The 19948-nt window shown below is 37.5% G+C and overlaps 1 protein-coding gene across 6 annotated transcripts; it reads left to right on the forward strand.

Moving 5' to 3' along the window:
• Positions 1-597: 597 nt before the first annotated feature.
• Positions 598-18863, forward strand: Hnrnpd (heterogeneous nuclear ribonucleoprotein D). Of its 6 annotated transcripts, none has more exons than XM_087207127.1 (9): positions 598-1936; positions 3541-3597; positions 12792-12960; positions 13698-13859; positions 15248-15379; positions 15832-15931; positions 16044-16190; positions 17276-17373; positions 17678-18863. In XM_087207127.1, the coding sequence occupies exons 1-8, from the start codon at positions 1707-1709 to the stop codon at positions 17341-17343; spliced, it is 1065 nt and encodes a 354-aa protein (XP_087063253.1). In that variant the 5' UTR covers positions 598-1706; the 3' UTR covers positions 17344-17373; positions 17678-18863. The 6 variants fall into 6 exon arrangements, with proteins under 6 accessions (XP_087063253.1, XP_004848039.1, XP_087063273.1 ...); XM_004847982.4 differs by having other exon boundaries at positions 18539-18863; XM_087207147.1 differs by lacking the exon at positions 16044-16190.
• The last annotated feature ends 1085 nt before the right edge of the window (positions 18864-19948 follow it).

Genomic DNA, 19948 nt, shown 5'->3' on the forward strand with positions numbered 1-19948 from the left:
ACAAGGATTTGCTAAGACTATAAAGTCGTTTTTAGAATTTGAAACAAAAATTGATTTTTAGTTATTCTGCAATGTAAATTCTAGTTGGTTAATAAGAAAAGTATTTTAATCTTTAAATTTTGGGGTAGTGTCTAATGAATATAAATATAAATTTACACAATGGAAAACAATTAAACTCTTGGGTTCTATGCTGTATTTTGCAAACTCTTCCAAACCTAGCCCAGACACATATTTAACTGGCAAATAATTACTTATTCACCACATAAGTACTTAGAAATTCCATTTTTTTCTAAGGATATTACAGGAAGCTACAAATCCCACAGCCCGAATGATCTAGTTTCCAGCCAATGCTGTAATTTCTAATTGGTCTATTAAGGAATAATTTTACTGTCATCTTGCTTGACACGTCTAACGGTGTTTAAAAAAAAAAAAAAAACCACTGCAACACACACAAACTCAGAAACCTCTTAAAGATGATCCATGGTGCTTATAAATCCTATTTACTGTAAGGACTGAAAACCATTAAACTACACAAACCGCTGATTTAGGCAACTTCCCAACTCTAGTTCAAAAGAATAGTAGTAGGTTTCAGGATCTTCTTTTTTATTTACTTATTTTTATTGGTACACGTTTGCAGTACATAGTGATGATACTCTTCGTGGAGAGTTGCTAATACACATAACACATTGTAACTTTTTTCACCCCCTCCGTCTCCCCTCTCCATCTCTTGGTCCCAGGATCTTCTAATAACGCGAGCAAAGCAAAACGATTCTTGTTCCTTGAACTATGCGTTACCTGCTTGTTTGGACGACACTTTCAGGAGAAAAGCAAACAAATCCTCATCTTACTTGGAAAGCAAATCTTAAACGAAACGGAAGCCCTGATCGCCAGCGGCCCTAGCTGTCCTGGGTCCCCAGGTCCGCGCGGGCCATGCACAGCTCGGTGAGCCCAGCGTCCCCAGGACGCAGCGGGGACCCTGGGAGACACCGTAAGGCAGCCTCCCTCAGGCTGGGAACCCACGGGCTTTCGCCACAGGCACCCAAGATACAATCGTCTCAGGGGCAACGTGACCACACCCCTAACGCGCGGCCGCTCTCGCCAGCTCCCGGGCGCCGGAGAGGATGGCCCACTCCAACTACCTTCTGGAGGGCGGGGCGGAGAAAGGAGCCTCTCTAGCCTCGCCTACGAACCAACGCTCCTTGTTCTCGATGATCCTCGCGCCGTCTTCTCGTACGCCACTTCCGGTTCCTTTTAAAGGTCCCACACTGCGCGGCGCGTGCGAGGAAGATATAAAAGGGAGCGAGAGGGCGGGACTGATGGGTGGGGGGACTAGCGGTGGAGGGGGCGGGGAGGCGCAAAGGGCGCGCTCTGACATCACGTGACCGGGACGCGCTGTTCTTCCGTCGGCCATTTTAGGTGGTCCGCGGCGGCGCCATTAAAGCGAGGAGGAGGCAAGAGTGGCCGCCGCTGCTTCATATTCCTTTCTAGCGTAGCTGGAGAGAGTGGGAGTGCGCGCCGCGCGCGAGTGGGAGGCGAGGGGGGCAGGCCAGGGAGAGGCGCAGGAGCCTTCGCAGCCACGCGCGCGCCTTCTGGGTCTTGCGGTGTGCTCGGCGCGGTAGCGGGCGCGCGGCGGCGGGGATTCCTTCGCTGCTAGTTGGGGCTCGCGGCAGCGGCGCGGGTGTCGTCTCGTCGGCGGCGGTAGCACCATGTCGGAGGAGCAGTTCGGCGGGGACGGGGCGGCGGCCACGGCAGCGGTGGGCGGCTCGGCGGGCGAGCAGGAGGGCACCATGGCGGCGGCTGCGCAGGGGGCAGCGGCGGCAGCGGCGGGCGGCGGAGCTGGGGCCGGGGGCGGAGCGGCGGCTGGAGGCCCGGAGGGCGGCAGCTCAGAGTCTGAGGGCGCGAAGATCGACGCCAGCAAGAACGAGGAGGACGAAGGGTGAGTAGGGCCGTCGGCCCCGACTCCGCGGCCCCGCACCGTCACCGTCCCTGTTCCCGGCCCCCTGCGCCTGGCCTGCGCCGCTTCCCCTCCCCCCGCGTTCCCACCTCCTCCGTCACCATGCGGCTTCCGCCCGCCCTCCTTCCTCCCGCGCGGTCTCCTCCCACCGGCTCAGCCGCCAGGATTTTTCCCGCCCGTCTCGGGGATGCCTTTTTCCTGTTTCCTCCTGAGCCCATTTCTTGACGTCCCGGTTTTCTGCTGCGATCGCTGAGGCTTCTTTGGAGCTGCGCGCCCTCCCGAGACGGCCAGCGGCCGCGATGAGCGCGGGGTTTGGGAGCCGTGTGCGGGCCGTCGATCCGCAGCTCCCGGGCCGCTCCACGCCGGATGCATTTTACAATTTAAATAAGTTTCGCTTTGGGACTTATTTTTTCCCCACTTTAGATTGTTGCACCACGGCGTGATCCTCTGGGCCCCGCGTTTGTACCTGCGAGCGGCGTGGGCCTGCAGCGATGCCCGACTCAGCCGTGGGTGCGTGGGCTTCGCCCTGGACCGGGCGCATCTCCCCTCGGCGGCCGAGTTGCTTTCCTCGTGCACCCTTTTCGCGCTCTTAGCTGTTGTATGCCCCAATTATCAGAGCAGTTTTCACTCTTTAACTTTTTCTATGCCGCTTAAATTTTTTACATCTCTTTCCCCCTTTTTCGGTGCCAAGGAGCCTTTTAAATTTCTCTTCCCTCACGCTTACCCAGTATTAAAGGAGGGCCACTCGCCCCTTTTCATAAAATCATGTATTCTATGGGATAATTTTTTTTTGCAGGTTTTTTAGTATTAGGTTTCTTCTAATAGAAATGTGCTGCCTAGAGCTGCTTTTATTAAGTGGTGTTGCAGCATTTGGGAGCATAATACAGGAGTTAGATGGAGGGACTAAGTCCAGGTTCTCAATTGAAGTTTACTCATCTTGGGTTAGTGTTTTCACTCTTTTTTGTAATGGGTGTGTGTGAGAGAATTTTTTTATTATGAAAAGTCGCAAGGTTTTGGTGGAAGATAAACGCAATAAAATGTCACTAACCCGGTATTAGAAACCATGATTTTCTTTACCGGGTAAGAGCACAGCATTTGAAGAGGGAGAGAGTTGGGAGGGAAGCACCTGGGAATATGCAGTACATTATAGTTAGAATAATCCCAGCCCAGGCAGACACTTGTCAGGCTGTTTACTGATGGTGCTGTCTGGGGGGGAGTGGAGGCGGGAGAGGAAATAAACTTTTTCCTAATTAAACAACTAAGGTTAGGTATAGCTTAATTTGAGAAACTGTATTTGGAAACTTTTTAAGCCCTTAACGTTTGTACCTTATTTGGGACCTTAAGCCTTTAGCATTTTGGGTTTTTGCTTTTTGAATTCTATTCCTTGAACAGAAGCACCAAAATGATCAATTGTGTTTGGGACAGGCTTTTTATTAGACACGAGTTTTCAAATCACAAAGCAGCTGCCTTTGTAGTTATCTACTGTTAAACTGAAGTGTAAATGAATTAAAGTTTTTAACCCTAGCAATGCCAAAAACTAAAACTAGAATTTTGATTGGTTGCTGTACCGGTTGTTAATTCCCTAGCCATTCAAACTCCTCCCCACGACACACTGAAGCAGCGACGGCACAGCGGGAAGAATGGTAAAACTTTTTAAAATTTTATTTCTGTATTTTAAAGGTTTGAATCGTTATAATATGCAGAGGCTATGTATTAGTTGCCCATTGATCCCCAGGAAATTCTAGACATTATTAACATAGTAGGATATCTTGTACCTGGGATGTAAAACTTTTGGGTATCTTGTATTATCTTTGGGCAAGAATGATGCCATTACATGGTATTTGGTCGGTGGTAATGCATGTAATTACAGTTCGGTTAATTTAAGCAAAGTGTAATTAGTAATGTTTCAATATCTAGGAAAGGATAATGTAATTTCACAGTCATTTTCATTAAGAGGGAAATATTTTTGTTGAAATTTGAAGCTTAATGTTAAATATAAATACTTGATATAAAATATTGTGTTTAAAATGTCTTGCATGTTGTACTAAGATACTCTGGAGATGTTAACTAAAACAACTTTTTGATAAATTGCGTTATACAAAAATGTTCGTCTTTTCCCACCCACAGTATTTGTATCCTACTTTTAATAGGAATTGGATATGAAGCATCTAGAGGTGGGCCCATGTGGCCTTTGGCTACAGCCCTTACCAGCATTTTTATTGTCACTGATTTGGCTGGAATGTTACAGTTGGTTTACATGTATTCACAATTGCATGACTTCCCTTTGGAGGCTGGTTGGTTATTCCCCCCCCCCCCCTTCACCTCCCCTAAATATTGAAATTGATGCCTGTAGAATTATTTGAGTTTTCCAGGAGTTTATATTGTCCCCCACTGGAGATTAGAGAGCTAGTAATTTGCATATAATTGCCTTACATATGTACAAACTACATTATGTTTTAAGAGCCCATTTGGGATACATTTAAATTGTACCCAAAACTTACCTATCACTTTTCATCCACTGAAATCTGTCGTATGTTAGATTGGAGATAAAGTAGACTGGAAACAAGTAGGCAAAGGGAAAATCTAAAGGAAAATACTAAGATCAGAGTGTGACATAAGTATGTTAAGATGGATGTTACTCCCTCTGTTTTGCTGAATAGTGGGCACAAGTAGTTCAGTTTTACTGCTATGTAATAGAAAATTAAGAAAAAACTTTACTCCGTAACACATTTTGAATCTTTATTGTTGTCAGTAATTAAAAATAATCATAAACTTTTAGATTTGAATGTCAGTATTTTGATTTTTATTAGACTTATCTTTGTCCTGCCACTTTATATCTTTTTTTGTGACTCATTTATAATTAATGAACATTTTAGATTATGATCAGCTGTCAGCATTTTAGGTTATGACCACTTGTCATCCTCTGAAAATATATTTTGCTGAAATTCATTTTAAGTTAAGCAAGTTTGCACTTATAAGATAGTTCTCTTTCTTTTTCTCTCCCCCCACCCCCCTTTTAACTCATAGGCTCAAGTAATCCTCTCTCCTCAGCCTCCTGAGTAGCTGGGACTACAGGTGTGTGTCACCATGCCTGCCTCCATAGTTCTCATTTTTAATGTCTAACATTTGACTTAGTAACTGCCAAATCACCCAGCGCCATTTTGTTGCAGATGCTAAATTTTTCTTTTTGAGTAAATACTTGAAGACCACCAAACCTATTTTTGGTTGTCTATACACTTGCCACCCTTTGTGTTGCTTTTGTCTCCTACTTTGAGGGATATTGGGCAATGGTTTTGTAGTACACTCGAAGTTGTGAAGATAAGACTGGTTAGGGCCAGGGATTTAGCTCAGTGGTTCCACCGCCTGCTTTGCAAGCACAAGGTCCTGAGTTTGATCCCCGGTACAAAAAAAAACACAAAACAAAACTGGTTAGTAACTGGTTAAATCTAAATTTAACACAATTCTGCGTGCATTTCCTTTTACAAATCAGAGTAAAGCAGTTAATAGTTTCATCAAAACATTTTAAAAGTCAATTTGTTGTAGACCGTTTTTTTCCCTTTAAAAATATGAGAATGAACAGTTATTTTGAGGATGTGTATCCCTGTTAGGGCTCTATGGAATGCTTCCACAGTTTACTGTGGGGCTTGAGAGTAATAGTTCATTTCCATAGTAAAATGACTCTCTGAATTCCCCTTGCTTTAAATCTTTATAACATTAACATCCCTAGTTTTTACTTATAAGCCATTGCATTGGAGTTTCCTATACTGCATTGTGTTGTGGAATCATTGTCTGCACTTGCTGCAGTGCTTTCAGGGTAGGTACTTTAAAATTACTTAGTGCCTGGTGAAATACATGTGCCCTGTAACAAAGTACCTGGGGGCAGAGTTTTTAAAATTCAAAGAACTTTGGAAAATTAGACTGTTATGCTAGCTTTGGGACATTTTTACAAGGTAGGTACATTATTAATTCCCTCCACATTGGATTGTTTAGGAAGGTCTAAACTAGTCCCATTCATTTATCGGTCATTGTATAGCAGTATTTCTTTATTAACAGAGCAATAACAGTAATAAATCTCATCCTGTACCCAGTAGAATATGAGCTCAAATGTGATTCTTCCCTTTTGGGAATTCTGTAATAGGTTATTTCTTTTGTAATTTTAAAAGAATAGGCTTGCAGATGTTTTTGTTTAAATACTTGAGATTATATCCTATACTCTAGTGTTTCTGGGTAATCTGAGCACTGTTTGCTTTGTAAAGCAATTCTATAACAGTCTTAGGCCACATTTACTGTAAAATTAAGACCCTGAGGGGATGGGTCTCTTATTAAACATTCTTTGGAACCTTTGACAAATTTCCAGGATTAAAATTAAACAAACTGACGCCTGCAAATGTTGAGATGATGAACATTTAACGGAGGAGTATTAAATTCTTCTATTGGTGGTGCTAGGGATCTAACCCAGGCCCTTGTGCATGGTAGGCAAGCACTCTACCCTTGAGCTATATCCCTAGCCTGTCTGTGTTAATTTTTTAGGAAAGATACTGAAAATTACTTAACCTCTTAAGTTTGGAATTGGAGAATATTATTGACATTTTCAGCACTATTTTTTTGAGGTTAATGTGTTTGTCTCAAACCTGGGTTTTTTTTTTCTCCCAAGCCATGTGACTCCTATAAACTTGTATATTTTTAATGCCTGGGTACTCTGTCTTCTGTAAGACTGCCCAAATGAAGATTTATTTTGATGTGGTTTATGGCCATCATTAAGGATGATTATTTTAGCCTTCAAGTGATGATACAAGATACACTTGAAAATATTTTAAAAGGAGTAAAATAACTTTCATGTTTCTCTTAAAGATGTGTATCTCCAGTGTGCATATTCACAAATGGAGTGATGTATAATTAATATTAGTCCAAGTTTGATTTGACTTTCAGCATTTTAGTAGATAGGGCACTGAACTGGATGCTGGAAGTGTGGAATCTGTTTCTGTTCACTTTCCACAGTGTGGTCTCAGGTAATATGTTTGTTATTTGGTTTCCTGATCTCTGTGTTGGAAACAATGCTCACCACAGGAGGATTGACTACATAGCCTACTTTCATAGCTTGTGTGTATTTATCCTGTGTCCTAATAGTTGATACTGCCAGTGATTTACTCCTGTGGAGTAAAGGTAAGCATGTTTTTAGTTTTTGGAGCATTATATGTTGATCATGCTAGGTATTTAAAAATATTTGGGAGTAGGGAAGGAAGACTTGTTTACTGGTGATGTTTGGCCAATGACCAAAGTAGATCACTTAAGTATTGGGTCATATAGTGTAAACTCCTGCTTATCAAGACCACCAGAAAGCTCCCAACATCCAGAAAATTCCCCTCCCACACTTTAAGTCTTGTGAGATATGGGGTGAAACGTATCAGCAAATACATTCAAAGTGAAAATGGCAGCTATCAAGGAGTTACTGTCCTACAGATTTTTACTTGTGTTGTAAAGTAATGTGAATTTAAAGCATTGACAGATTTAAGAATACATCAAAAAAGGTAAAAACTATTTTCTGATTTCAGCATTGATATCTAAGTCAATTGCCAATAGAATACTTAGTAGAATTATGAATATGTGGAGTTCTTGGTTAACCAGAACATTAACTTCTATGATAAGGAAGTAGCCATTCCTTAACCTCTTGGTAAATGGGAGTTTACCTTATAGAGCTAATTGGTAACATTAAAGAATATGATGTCATTTCTTCCCTGTAATGAAGGAAAAGGGGAACTGTTGGGTTAAGCATTTATAAAATTTATTTTATAAAATTGTCATGTTTAATTTATTAGATGTTTTCAACCTAGTTATCTTTTAATGGTCATTTGGGTTTTTTTAGAGTATGAAGTAATGGGATTTAATATAGAAAAGCTAATCTTGGTTTGAAAATGTTTGATCTGTGTGTTAGCCTTGGATAATAGGATTCTTTTTTTATACTTATTAAGTCATTTTAACATATATAAAGCTAGGGGAGAAATTACATATTAAAAATGGGGAAATATACTGGAATTTAAATTTTACTGACTGAAGTGTTTCTAGAGGGAAGATTTAGTGGCCAGCTTTAATATGGTTTTGTGTATTTTAAACCTGATCAGATCTAAAAAGTCTAGTAATGTGTTAAATAAGCTTGTCAAACTATTTCCAAGGGTAGTTTTTATACAAATTCTAAAGTCATTTTCCTACCATGTGATACTTACTTGTGAAGTAACCTCTCATATCTTAGTGATGTTTAAAATAAATACATACTTTCCAAATAAAAATGCTCAGGACTTATGTTCTAGTCAGATTTCATTAGTTTATTGCTTTCGTGCTTTAAAGAATAATTACAAAATACCAGAAAAATTATTTAAATGAAAATTTAATAGCTTACATAGCATTATTTTAAAACGTGACAGTGATTGGCTAATTATGTTATACACCAGGAATATTTATCCGGTTGACATTCTGTTGTCTCTTTTAAACTGTCAGAACTTGTTATGAAGCCATATATGTAAAATCATGATTTGTATAGAAGTGTTTAAAATTTACAGAATAGCTCTTTTTGATTCCCATTTCAAAATGAGATTAAGGGTAATGGGGTTTTACCTTGAATAAATTGTTTTTCAGTAAAGAACTGTTTGGGAAAGTATCTAACTATTTATTGACTTTGGAGTGGTAAACCTAATAGTCACATTAGTATATTGATGGAGGGAAAAAACCAAGGATTATTAAGTTGGGCTATTTTCTATCAACCAGCACTATTCCATATGTGTTGCATTTTGTGTTTTAAATTATAAAGTACTGGCATGTACATAAGTACAGTCATCATGACTATTTTAGAAGCTACACTTAAGCTCTTAAAGATGACCTGTTTTCCAGTCCCTTTTTTTTTCCTAAAGGGATATTTCTGGCATATTTTAAGGCTTTCGCATTGAAAGTAATCTTAGGACCCATTTAAATTAAACTCATGGCCTTTTTACTTTAATGTTGGAAAGTTTATAATGTCTGTAGTTAAAAACATTAGCAAATTGAGCAAATGAAAAAGTTGCTTTAATAAATTATGTTTAAATGGTATTCTACCCCTACAAAATAATAACTTTGGCCAAGCAATTCAAATGGGTTAGACTGTGCTCTGTGCCTTTTAAATACAGTGACCCAATTTAATCCTAATTGTAGATGCCTTTTAGGCTCTTTAAAGATGGGAAAAAACAGTCTTCAAAAAAATTTTTTAATCAGGGTTATATAGTAAGTGGTAGAGTTAAGATTTAAACATAGGCAGTTGACTTTACTCTGTCTAAACTTGAACTGAAAGGTAATAAAATGTCCAAAGTGGCCTACATTCCTGAGTGACAGGGAGTAGCATTTGGATAGTCATGTGCACAGAGCTGTGTAACTTGTCATTGAATTTTTAAAATTAATGTACTGTAATACTAGCTATGAAAGCAAAGAAACTTCTCTTTGTTGAGTAGGTGTTTTAAATTGAATACCCTTTGTCTTTGGGGTGAAATACTTAGTTCGTGGGTAGGAGTAAAAAAAATTGTTAATAGTATAGATGAAGTCCTATATATTTTAATTGGGAAATTATTGATTCACTTACAACTAAGGATCAAATTTCAAACTTATATTGCAGCATTAGGAGCCGTTTTTGTTGTATTTGAACAAGTCTTGGTAGTTTAATTTTGCTGCTTAGGAATTTTCGAAGTAATATCTCTACTTCATTGGAAAGTGTTTGCATCTCTACAGGAGTGACAGCAACTTGAAAATCAGTCTGTATTCAAGGCAGCGGAGGTAATCTGGACAGACAGTAGGTATTGTGCTTTAAGCGAGATACAGTCATATAAAATGTAGATAATTTAAATTGGTATTAATCTTCAGCTCTTTCATAGTTTGGTGGAAAGTGCATGCCAGTGTTTGAGAAGGGCTAAAATAAGTGTCCATTTACCCATAAGTTCAGTAAACACGCCATGTACCATTATGCTGTGTAGTCACAGCTTGCTTTGCCTACTGAATAAAGATGGAGTAGATTTAATATGTTCCATTTAGTAAAGATGGAATATATTTGGTATTGTGTTGTAGTATATTCGCCTATTATCTGTTCAGCCCAATTAAAGCAGAAGAAAGGCACAATACTTTTTGGGTTGCCAAAATACTGATAAATTTGTCTCAAGAACGCTTACCGTGGTCCACAGAAACTGCACATTTTTTGTAAAATTTGAGAAGTTTTAAGAGCTGGCTACACTATATAAAATGGAAGTGTTGCACATTTTAGAAATGTCAGTTTATGATTAATCTGGCAAAAGTGAAAAAGAAAAGAGATGTACTTGACATATTAATAAATAGCTTTTTTGGCTTTTTGAGACAGTCTTGCTGTGTAGCCCAGGCTGGCATTGAACTCAAAATCCTCCTGCCTCAGCCTCTTGAGTACTGGGATTACGGGCATGGATGCCTGGCTCAATAAATAGCTCTTTTAATTGTTTAAAGGTGCTGGATATCTGAAGTTTTACTATATATTTTGCTCTAATTTTTGGAGAACTAGGAACCATTGTATAGAATGTGTGAAAGCTATATTTATTACTCTGGATAAATGGAGTAAGTGTAGGGTACTATTTGATGAATCTTTTGAGCTCTAAATTTTAACAACTTTTATATTAAAGATGGAAAGCTTCTTTTGAGAGCAGTTTAATTTATTGGGTCCCTTGAATTAGTATAGTTATGTTTATCTGATAATAAAATTTCTACCTGTGAGAAATAGTTGGCAGTTGAGAATAATAGAATATGCCTCATTATAGATTTTAAATTTTTTGTATTTGTTAATTTTAAATTAAAGGTATTTTCAAATATAAAGATTACTGTGGTTAAATAAAATTGAAACTAGTTCTGACTTGATACTTGATAAATAGACCAGGCAGAATTTTTTGCCTTTCTTTTATAAAAATAAGTTATTTTGCATCTCTACAGGATGCAAATTTTGTTTAGGTTAAATAATTTCAGACTTTGTTAAATTATTGATAGGTTTCTGTAATAGTCATTGTTTTATATAGTCAGTTGATTTTATCTTTCAAGCAGTATCCTCAACATTGAAAGGGTAACTGTTGGTAATGTACTTTCATCTATAAAGGAAGTACTTTGGACTTTTGGGCTAACAATAATGTATTTATAGCAAGTTATGTAAATAAATAAACATTGTATATTAGAAGTTACGTTATTTAAATGAATGAGATGTGTATTATTGAGGCAGTACCTCAGTTTTTCCATGGAATTGGTTATAAGTAAACATTTAAAATACCTACACAACATTATGGGTGTTTTGGTATATTCATTTTATTATAGAATGCCAAAAGAGGGTTATAAATGTTACTTCAAGAAGGGAATTTTAGGGCCGAGGATTTAGCTCAGTGGTTCCACTGCCTGCCTTGTAAGCACAAGGTCCCGAGTTTGCTCCCTGGTACCAAAAAAAACAACAAAAAAAATGGGAATTTTATTTGAGGATGTCCAGAAAATTAGGCATATATAAATGGCCCAGCTCTAGAATATTATGTTCAAATTGAAAACCTACCCTGGAATGAGAAGCACAGATATGCCTGATGTAAGACTTATTTCACATTGAACGTTAGCTTTGTCATGAGAAGTTAAACAAGTTTGTGATAAAATAATAAGATCAGTAACACCTCAGTTAATCAGGCTATCTTTGGGGGTGAAGAAGAAAATCTTCATTCTCAAGACAGTAAATTGGCCTCTTGCAAGAATGGATATTAGTGGTTACATCTTGAAAGCCCACAAAATGGAGATGTTTTATATGAAAGGCTTTATTTTGTTTCTGGAGCTGCAAGTACCATGTTTTCCCCCTATCCTTCCCCATGACAGCCCCAGTTAAAAAGAAGAGAAAAGCTCAAGAAAGTATGATTTTATTCCCATTTAGCTCCTACATAACAAATTCTGACAGTTTACCTTTAAAGATTTCCAGTCCTGTCGTAGTAGAAGGTATAGATTAGTCATCCGTGTGTATTTGTGTGTAAGGAGAGCAGATGTAAAAAGGATCACAGCTAGATTTGAGCTTTTTGGCATTTTGCTGTAATAATGTTAAAACTTAACCTTAAACAATTTTTTGTTCTTTCTTTGGTCTGGTTTTGGTGGTTTTCCACTTAGCACCTGTCACTTTCACCATTTTTTAGACTTAAATATTGCTAGTTAACTGAGGTTCTACTGTAAGTAAATCATCTAATTAGTGAATTGTGCTTCGATGGATTTTTTCCACTAAATTGTTTACATGATTACTTTTGTCTTTATTGAGGACTTCTAGCACATTCAGAAAGTTGGTCACAACTTCTGAGACTTAGACTTTTCCATTTTATGTGCTAGAAGCTTTGCTAATGGGAGAACTATTTTTTAAAAAGTAGAAAAGGAGCTTTAGCTATAATTTAAATACGATGTGGATTGCTGTGATGAATGGAAAATGATCATGGATGGCCTTTTGACAAGTTTATTGAAGGTTCATAAGAAACTTAAAAGTTAAGATTCTGTCTTGTTAATATTTAAGAAAAACATTGTATAGTAACTGTACTTGGTCTATACGTTTATCTTTTTTTTTTTTAAAGCAAGTTGGCAGACCTAATTTGCTGTCTGCTCACTTTTATAATTACCCAGCAGCAGCAGAAAGCAGAACTTCTTGAAATGTTTTTGATGTGTGGCTGTATAGGAAGAATGACATTTTAATACACTGCCCAGTAAATTGGTGCAGTTTGGAAAAGGTGCTTTACTGATGTAGATAATACAATATTTAAGGCAAAGCTTAATTTTCTTTTTAGCATTTTAATACTGCCTTTTGTCTTTACAGGAAAATGTTTATAGGAGGCCTTAGCTGGGACACTACAAAGAAAGATCTGAAGGACTACTTTTCCAAATTTGGTGAAGTTGTAGACTGCACTCTGAAGTTAGATCCTATCACAGGGCGATCAAGGGGTTTTGGCTTTGTGCTATTTAAAGAGTCGGAGAGTGTAGATAAGGTAGTGTGTTATGTATTCTGATGAGTAAATATTGTAAAAAATAAGTTTGATGTAATGAATTTGCCCATTATTTGCACTTTTCCCTTTACAAGTTTAAGAAGGAAGAAGTACAGCTTGCCAAAACAGTTTACAAATAGGCAGATTCAGGAATTATTTACTGCATACTTTCTGTATGCCAGGTATTACTAAATTAAAATTAACTGAGTTCAATCACTAATATCCCCCCTCCCCCAAAAGAGGGGAGAGACAGACTTGGCTGGGGTGTAGCTCATTCCTAGCATGAACAAGGGTATGTTCCATTCCCAGAAAGACACACATTAAAAAAAAAACTAAAATGCCTAATATAAAAGGAAATTCTGTGACAAGTGCACAGAAGTGCATATTTTAAAGTATTTTCTTAAGCAACTTCTGATCAAATCATTGTTTTGGTCCTGGACTAACAGAAGTAACAACCATGTTTGTTTATGTTGCTTGGCAATTTAAAAAGTTGATGGTACCCAGTAATTGGTAAAATTTGTGTACTATACCCTGTCTCCCAGTTCTTAACTGTCCTTGAAATTTAAACACTATTGTGTATTAGCTGATGTGATATCACCATGACTTCCCAGTTTAATCTTGAGCTAGTCAATATATGCCTGACATTAGCTATATATAGCTATAGTTTTTTAGTAAGTTGATAAGCCTCTGAATTTCAGTTAAGTTACAAATATTTAAAATGGAAAACTTAATTTCCTTAGGTCATGGATCAGAAAGAACATAAATTGAATGGGAAGGTGATTGATCCTAAAAGGGCCAAAGCCATGAAAACAAAAGAGCCTGTTAAAAAAATTTTTGTTGGTGGCCTTTCTCCAGATACACCTGAAGAGAAAATAAGGGAGTACTTTGGTGGTTTTGGTGAGGTATGTTTTAAATGCTTTACCCCAGTTTATGTCAAGTTAGTGTGAGTGAATCCATAGTAAGTAGACTCCAATTCACTGGATTTTTCAAAGCTGTTTAAAGTTAGGGCAGAGTATATGATTTGTTTTGGAATAAGAATGTTGAAAATATTGGGAGGCTGAGGTAGGAGGTTCTCTGGGAGTTCCTAGGCTACACAGTGAGATTCTGTCTCAAAAAATAAAAGAGGGTTGAAAATATTTTATGAGCAGATGGCTGAAGGTTACTTGATAAGATTTTTCTCAATTTATTGAACATCTGCCTACGTAAAGTAGTGTGCTAGGCACTTGGTACAAAAAGATGAAATGGACATGGTTTTTTAAACTTTAAGAGGCAGGATTTTGCTTTCTACTCGGTCTGGCCTTCTGGGCTCAGGTGATCCTCCTTTCCCTGTCTCCCAAGTAGCTGGGACTGCAAGCAGGGCTAACATTGCATCTGGCTTGTGACAAGCTTTCTTAATTCAAGAAGTTTACTGGATTAGTAGAAGATATAAAAATACAGAAAATGAAAAGTCCAAATTAGGTTACCTAAGATATAGAAGGAAACTTTAGTGGAGAATAGGAAAAAGATGAGTTAAGGATAGGATATAGTGCCTTATTTATAAATGCAAATTTAAGCTGAGTGCAGTGGCTTTTAATCTCAGCACTCTTTAAGAGGCTGAGATAGGAAGATTCAGCCTGGGCAACTTAGACACTGTCTCAAAATAAAAAAGGGTTGGGGATATAGCTCAGTGTGACGGCTCTGAGTTTGATCCCCAGGACACACACACACACACACAAAATACAAATTTAGTGAGACTATAGACTTATTTATTTGCAGGAGCAAGCAGCATCAAAACTGCTGCTGCCTTCTTGCATGGCAACAGCCAATTTAAGATTTTAATATAGCAGCTTCCACCTTGGATGTGGTGTTTGCTGTTCAGTCTGCAATAATCTTATCCACTTCAACTCATAGTTTTCTCTCAAAATGCAGACATTTAAATTCAGTTTTTCAAGGGCCGGGGATTTAGCTCAGTGGATCCGCCGCCTGCCTTGCAAGCGCAAGGTCCCAAGTTTGATCTTCGGTACCAAAAAAAAAAACCTCAGTTTTTCTTAAAATGTCTTCTTGTTGGCATTTGAGTTTGGGATTCTTGGGTTAGGTAGCAAATGTCAGTAACTGGTGAAGCTTGGTTTTATAGTTGGGTATGTTGACTTAGTGTGGATGTTAATAATTTGAAAACTCTTAAAATGGTTAGAATAAACAGGGAAGAAGCATAGCAGCATAGAGCTTGAGGGCCAAATGTGTATTTTCCTGCTAAACTTTGTGCTGCTAATAAATGCAGACTAAGGTACTAAAGTTTGTTTTTTGGTACTAGGTGGAATCCATAGAGCTCCCCATGGACAACAAAACCAATAAGAGGCGTGGATTCTGCTTTATTACTTTTAAGGAAGAAGAACCAGTGAAGAAGATAATGGAAAAGAAATACCACAATGTTGGGCTTAGTAAAGTAAGTTTTAAGCATCTGTTAACTTGTAGAGAAAACGAGCAATTACAGAGAATTTAATGGCTTAGCTCTCTGTACATATTTGCACGCTTATGCTTTAAAGACATCCCACTGGCTCCTAATTTGTCAGTCATTGATAGACTTTTTTATTTTTTGCTTTTATGTCGAGCCAGAATTGTTAAAGTGAATTTTTTCTATAGCCTTTTTATCAAAAAATATTATTTTAGGACCTGACAAATGGAATGAAGTAATACCATCTCTAGCAGATACTTAACTGAGTATTGGTAGTAGTGGCTATTTCTCTCAGTGCTAATTGATTTGAGTTGACAAACTGATTTGAAGGAAAGCACCAAATTAGCCAACAGTAGATGAAGAGTATTGGCTATTCTGGTTATTATAAACTGATAAGCAACTTTATTTTCTTGAGTCAGTATAACATAATTTTTCTCTTCTAGTGTGAAATAAAAGTAGCAATGTCCAAGGAGCAGTACCAGCAACAGCAGCAGTGGGGGTCAAGAGGAGGATTTTCGGGACGAGCTCGTGGGAGAGGTGGTGGTAAGCTATAGCCTACGTTTACTCTGTCTTAAGCTTTTCTGCTTTTTAATTATCCTGAAGTAAAGATCTTTGCTGATCTTCTGACTTTAGTGAACCTATTAATGTGCTGCAGGCCCCAGTCAAAACTGGAACCAGGGATATAGTAACTATTGGAATCAAGGCTATGGCAACTATGGATATAACAGCCAAGGTTACGGTGGTTATGGAGGATATGACTACACTGGTTACAACAACTACTATGGATATGGTGATTATAGCAGTAAGTACTATACTTTTTATATTAACTGCTATTTGACATTTATTTTGTACAAATTTGGATAGGTAGAAAAGTTAGTGTAGCTTTGCCAAGTGCAAAACGTCTTCAGGTTTCAAATTCCTGGAAACTAATTTAAACTGCAGCCATTTTATTGCCAGGTTCCTCCCAGCCTGTATCACATGCATACTGTAAGGGTAGGGTGTATGTGAGTTTTTGCATATGTATGCTGGGAGTTTCTCTTGCATTTGAAAATATTTAAGTATAGGTTGGATCTTGTGAGCTGAAGGTATTCCAAGTGTCTATTCTTGGACCAACCAATAATCTTGGCGTAAAATGTCTTAATATCCTATATAATTGACTAATATCACATGTTGCCAGTTAAAACTTAATCGTATCCTCTTTTAAAATTATTGATGTAGAAACTCTTAGATGTTGAATGTGATAGAGCATAAAACTTGAAATTTAGATTAGAAAGCCGTGGCCTGTTTGTGTAACTGAGATGCCCCCCCCACCTAATCTGTGGTGTGTTTTGTCATTGGGAAAGGGCTCTGTTAGAAGCAGTCTTACATTCTTTAGAGGAGAGCAGTTACACTAATTGCATTAAGTGGTGTTTCTTTTCCTTCCTTGGTTAGACCAGTTCTTGGAGTTAACATCCTTTTAGGTGACTAGGCCTGCTGCACAATAATAGGTTAACTAAAGTCAGAAGAAGGTCAGCAAAGATGAAGCGGGTGAGATGGCCCTTTGCCAACCAAGAAAGGCAGAGATAATAAAGCATTAATTGGTTGACAATCTCCCATTGTACGGTGGTTTTACCTGGTTGGTGTGAAAGGGTCAGCTATCCTTGCTTTGGAACCTTAGACCTTTATAAAGAGTCAGGGGATTGTCTTCTATTTTTCTGAAAGTAATAAACTTACTGAATGCTTGCCATTGTAGGCATTCAATACACATTTTGTTAAATTATTGGTTAAATGATTCCTCTGGGTGAATTTTTCACACTTGGGGGTTTTTTGAGATTATTTGAAATTATACTTTGTTCTGATTATTATATAACCACTGCAGATGTGGTTTTAACACTCTTTCTATTTTAGACCAGCAGAGTGGTTATGGAAAAGTATCCAGGCGAGGTGGTCATCAAAATAGCTACAAACCATACTAAATTATTCCATTTGCAACTTATCCCCAACAGGTATGTTCTAAAAATAGTTTTTTAACAGATCATTTTAAAATAGTAGTTTATATAATCTTTATTGTATATAAAAGTGCTTAATATTTTAGAGTTTTGCAGCACCCAGAAGTGCTTACCATATTATTACATAGTGACTTTTCAATATATGTAACAGGTGCTTTTAAGCTTTTTGCCTTTTTGTCCTATTATTAACAAGTCAGTAAAGTTAACAGGTAAAGTACTGCTAATGGGTACAAATTAAGGAATTACAGCAAAAAAGTATTGCCTACTAACTCTGACATTATACCTTGTTTGTACCCGCCAGCGGGAGCTTCATTGCAGGCCCTGTGTCGCGCTGACTTCACGATTCTCACAGGCCCGCTCAATGCGGACAGGGTACGAGATGCTCACGCTCTCGAATGCTGCCGTTTGGTATGGTCTCTTCCAACATCCTGTATCAGCATTATAAAATAAAGTGGATACTTCAAGCTTTGCCTTCACTTATTTCTTTGCTTTTTAAAAACTATTTGTAATGTAATTTTAATGCATTTTTTACAGGCCCTGTAATGGTTAAATACGTCAGCTTACTGAATAATTTTAACTATTTATTCTTCTAAGGATACAGCTTGTCTCTGGATTTTCCAGTCTTAATTTTATATTTTATTAATCTATTTTAATGCTTGCTTTTCCCATTTATAGACGTTGTAGCAGTAATTGCAAGAAGTTCTTGAGCTGAATTCCTGTTGTGACAACTCCTTATATATCTATAATTATTTATAAGATAACTTTTTCTTTTAGTTGTATATAACTTTTCTATAACTTGTGATGAACAAGAGATATGCTGATCCAATAAAATAAGTTTAAATTATAGATGCTTTTGGGTCAAATGTCCTTTTACCAAATTGACTGAGCTTTTTATGAGTTCTATAGGTGATACATTTTGAAAAGCTTTTTGTAATTTTAAAGAATTCTTATGAAAGCATATCGTATCTTAAAGCAGTGGTGCACATGTGGATTTACAGCTCATGGACTGTACTGTTCAGCTTTAATTTATAAAACATACCACACATTTAATGTTGCTCAGTATTTACATATAGTGGAACATAGGGATAATTCAGTTTCATGTAAATATTTGGTAAGTGTTGTAGCCTACCCAGAGTAACTTTTTTCTTCTCTTTGTCTCCAGGTGGTGAAGCAGTATTTTCCAATTTGAAGATTCATTTGAAGGTGGCTCCTGCCACCTGCTAATAGCAGTTCAAACTAAATTTTTTGTATCAAGTCCCCGAATGGAAGTATGACGTTGGGTCCCTCTGAAGTTTAATTCTGAGTTTTCATTAAAAGAAATTTGCTTTCATTGTTTTATTTCTTAATTGCTATGCTTCAGAATCAATTTGTGTTTTATGCCCTTCCCCCAGTATTGTAGAGCAAGTCTTGTGTTAAAAGCCCAGTGTGACAGTGTCATGATGTAGTAGTGTCTTACTGGTTTTTTAATAAATCCTTTTGTATAAAAATGTATTGGCTCTTTTATCATCAGACCAGGAAAAACTGAGGAATATTAAAAATTGTCATGCATTCCAAGTTACTAGAAGCATGGATTTGGAAAAAGAGTAAACTTTGTCAAAATTGACATGGTTAAAATTGCAGTGAAATTTTAAATGTTTTTAGCAGAAGTTTTACCATAGTGTCCTCCCTGTCTAAGTTGGAAATAATGTCGATTTATTTGTTGGTTGTTTAAATATTCCTTCTGTAGCCATTAAGTTTTATATGAGTACTTTCCAGAATGCCTGGTTTTTGGCTTAATATGTATTAACGCTTTTTAGAACAAATTTGGATAAATGTGCAAGAACCCTTTTGCACAGATGTTTTATGCTTCCATTAAATAAAAGTAAGGACTTAAAAAATGTTAATTATAATAGAAATGCAGCTAGTTCAGAAAGATTTTTAGAGCTGTGGCGGACTTAATACTTCATAGATACTTAAGTACTGAGGAAGCATTAAAGAAATGTATACTACGTTCATGTGTGCTCATTTGTTTGGGGTTTTTTTTGGGTTTTTGTTTTGTTTTGTTTTGGTTAGAATATTAAGATAGCGGTCTAAGATTTGAAGGTGCACCTGGAAATTATGAGTCAGTCTAAAAAAAGTCAGACCAGGGATCCTGAATGACAACTTTAAGGTTCAGTCAGAATAGTTTCTCCTGTCACTTATTTTATTTGTAAAGTTGTACAAATTGGTAAGACTTCTAAGTTGGAAAGTTCTTGGGATCTATTACATAAGCAGGGAATTTGATGCTTATCGCTTGGATGGGAAATTCTTCATAGTTATTACTCAAAGTGAATATTAATATGTGTTAATCCCTGAGTGAGAATTTAAGACTGGTAAATCAGTTGAAATCAGACTCTTGAGAATAGTTAACTAGGAAAAAACTAACATGAAAGATGGTATAATTTTATAGCAGAATGAGGTGATCAGATAGCTTTTCGATTCCTTTTGTCAAGTTGAGTTATATCTGGTGTTTTAAGAACTCCTGGCATGCCTGGTGGTGTAATCCCAGCACTTGGGAGGCTGAGGCAGGAAGATTGCCGTGAGTTTGACACCA

The sequence above is a fragment of the Heterocephalus glaber genome, unplaced genomic scaffold, assembly GCF_053883595.1.
Source record: "Heterocephalus glaber isolate CG9 unplaced genomic scaffold, H.glaber_assembly_v1.0 deba00000071, whole genome shotgun sequence".
Classification (NCBI taxonomy): Eukaryota; Metazoa; Chordata; class Mammalia; order Rodentia; family Bathyergidae; genus Heterocephalus; species Heterocephalus glaber.

Bases quoted from the DNA above. Each gene is read 5' to 3' on its own strand.
- Hnrnpd (XM_087207127.1), top strand. From the start codon at position 1,707: ATGTCGGAGGAGCAGTTCGGCGGGGACGGGGCGGCGGCCACGGCAGCG. The intron at 12,961-13,697 runs GTAGTGTGTTAT...TAATTTCCTTAG, and splicing joins AGTCGGAGAGTGTAGATAAG to GTCATGGATCAGAAAGAACA. The intron at 13,860-15,247 runs GTATGTTTTAAA...TTTTGGTACTAG, and splicing joins ACTTTGGTGGTTTTGGTGAG to GTGGAATCCATAGAGCTCCC.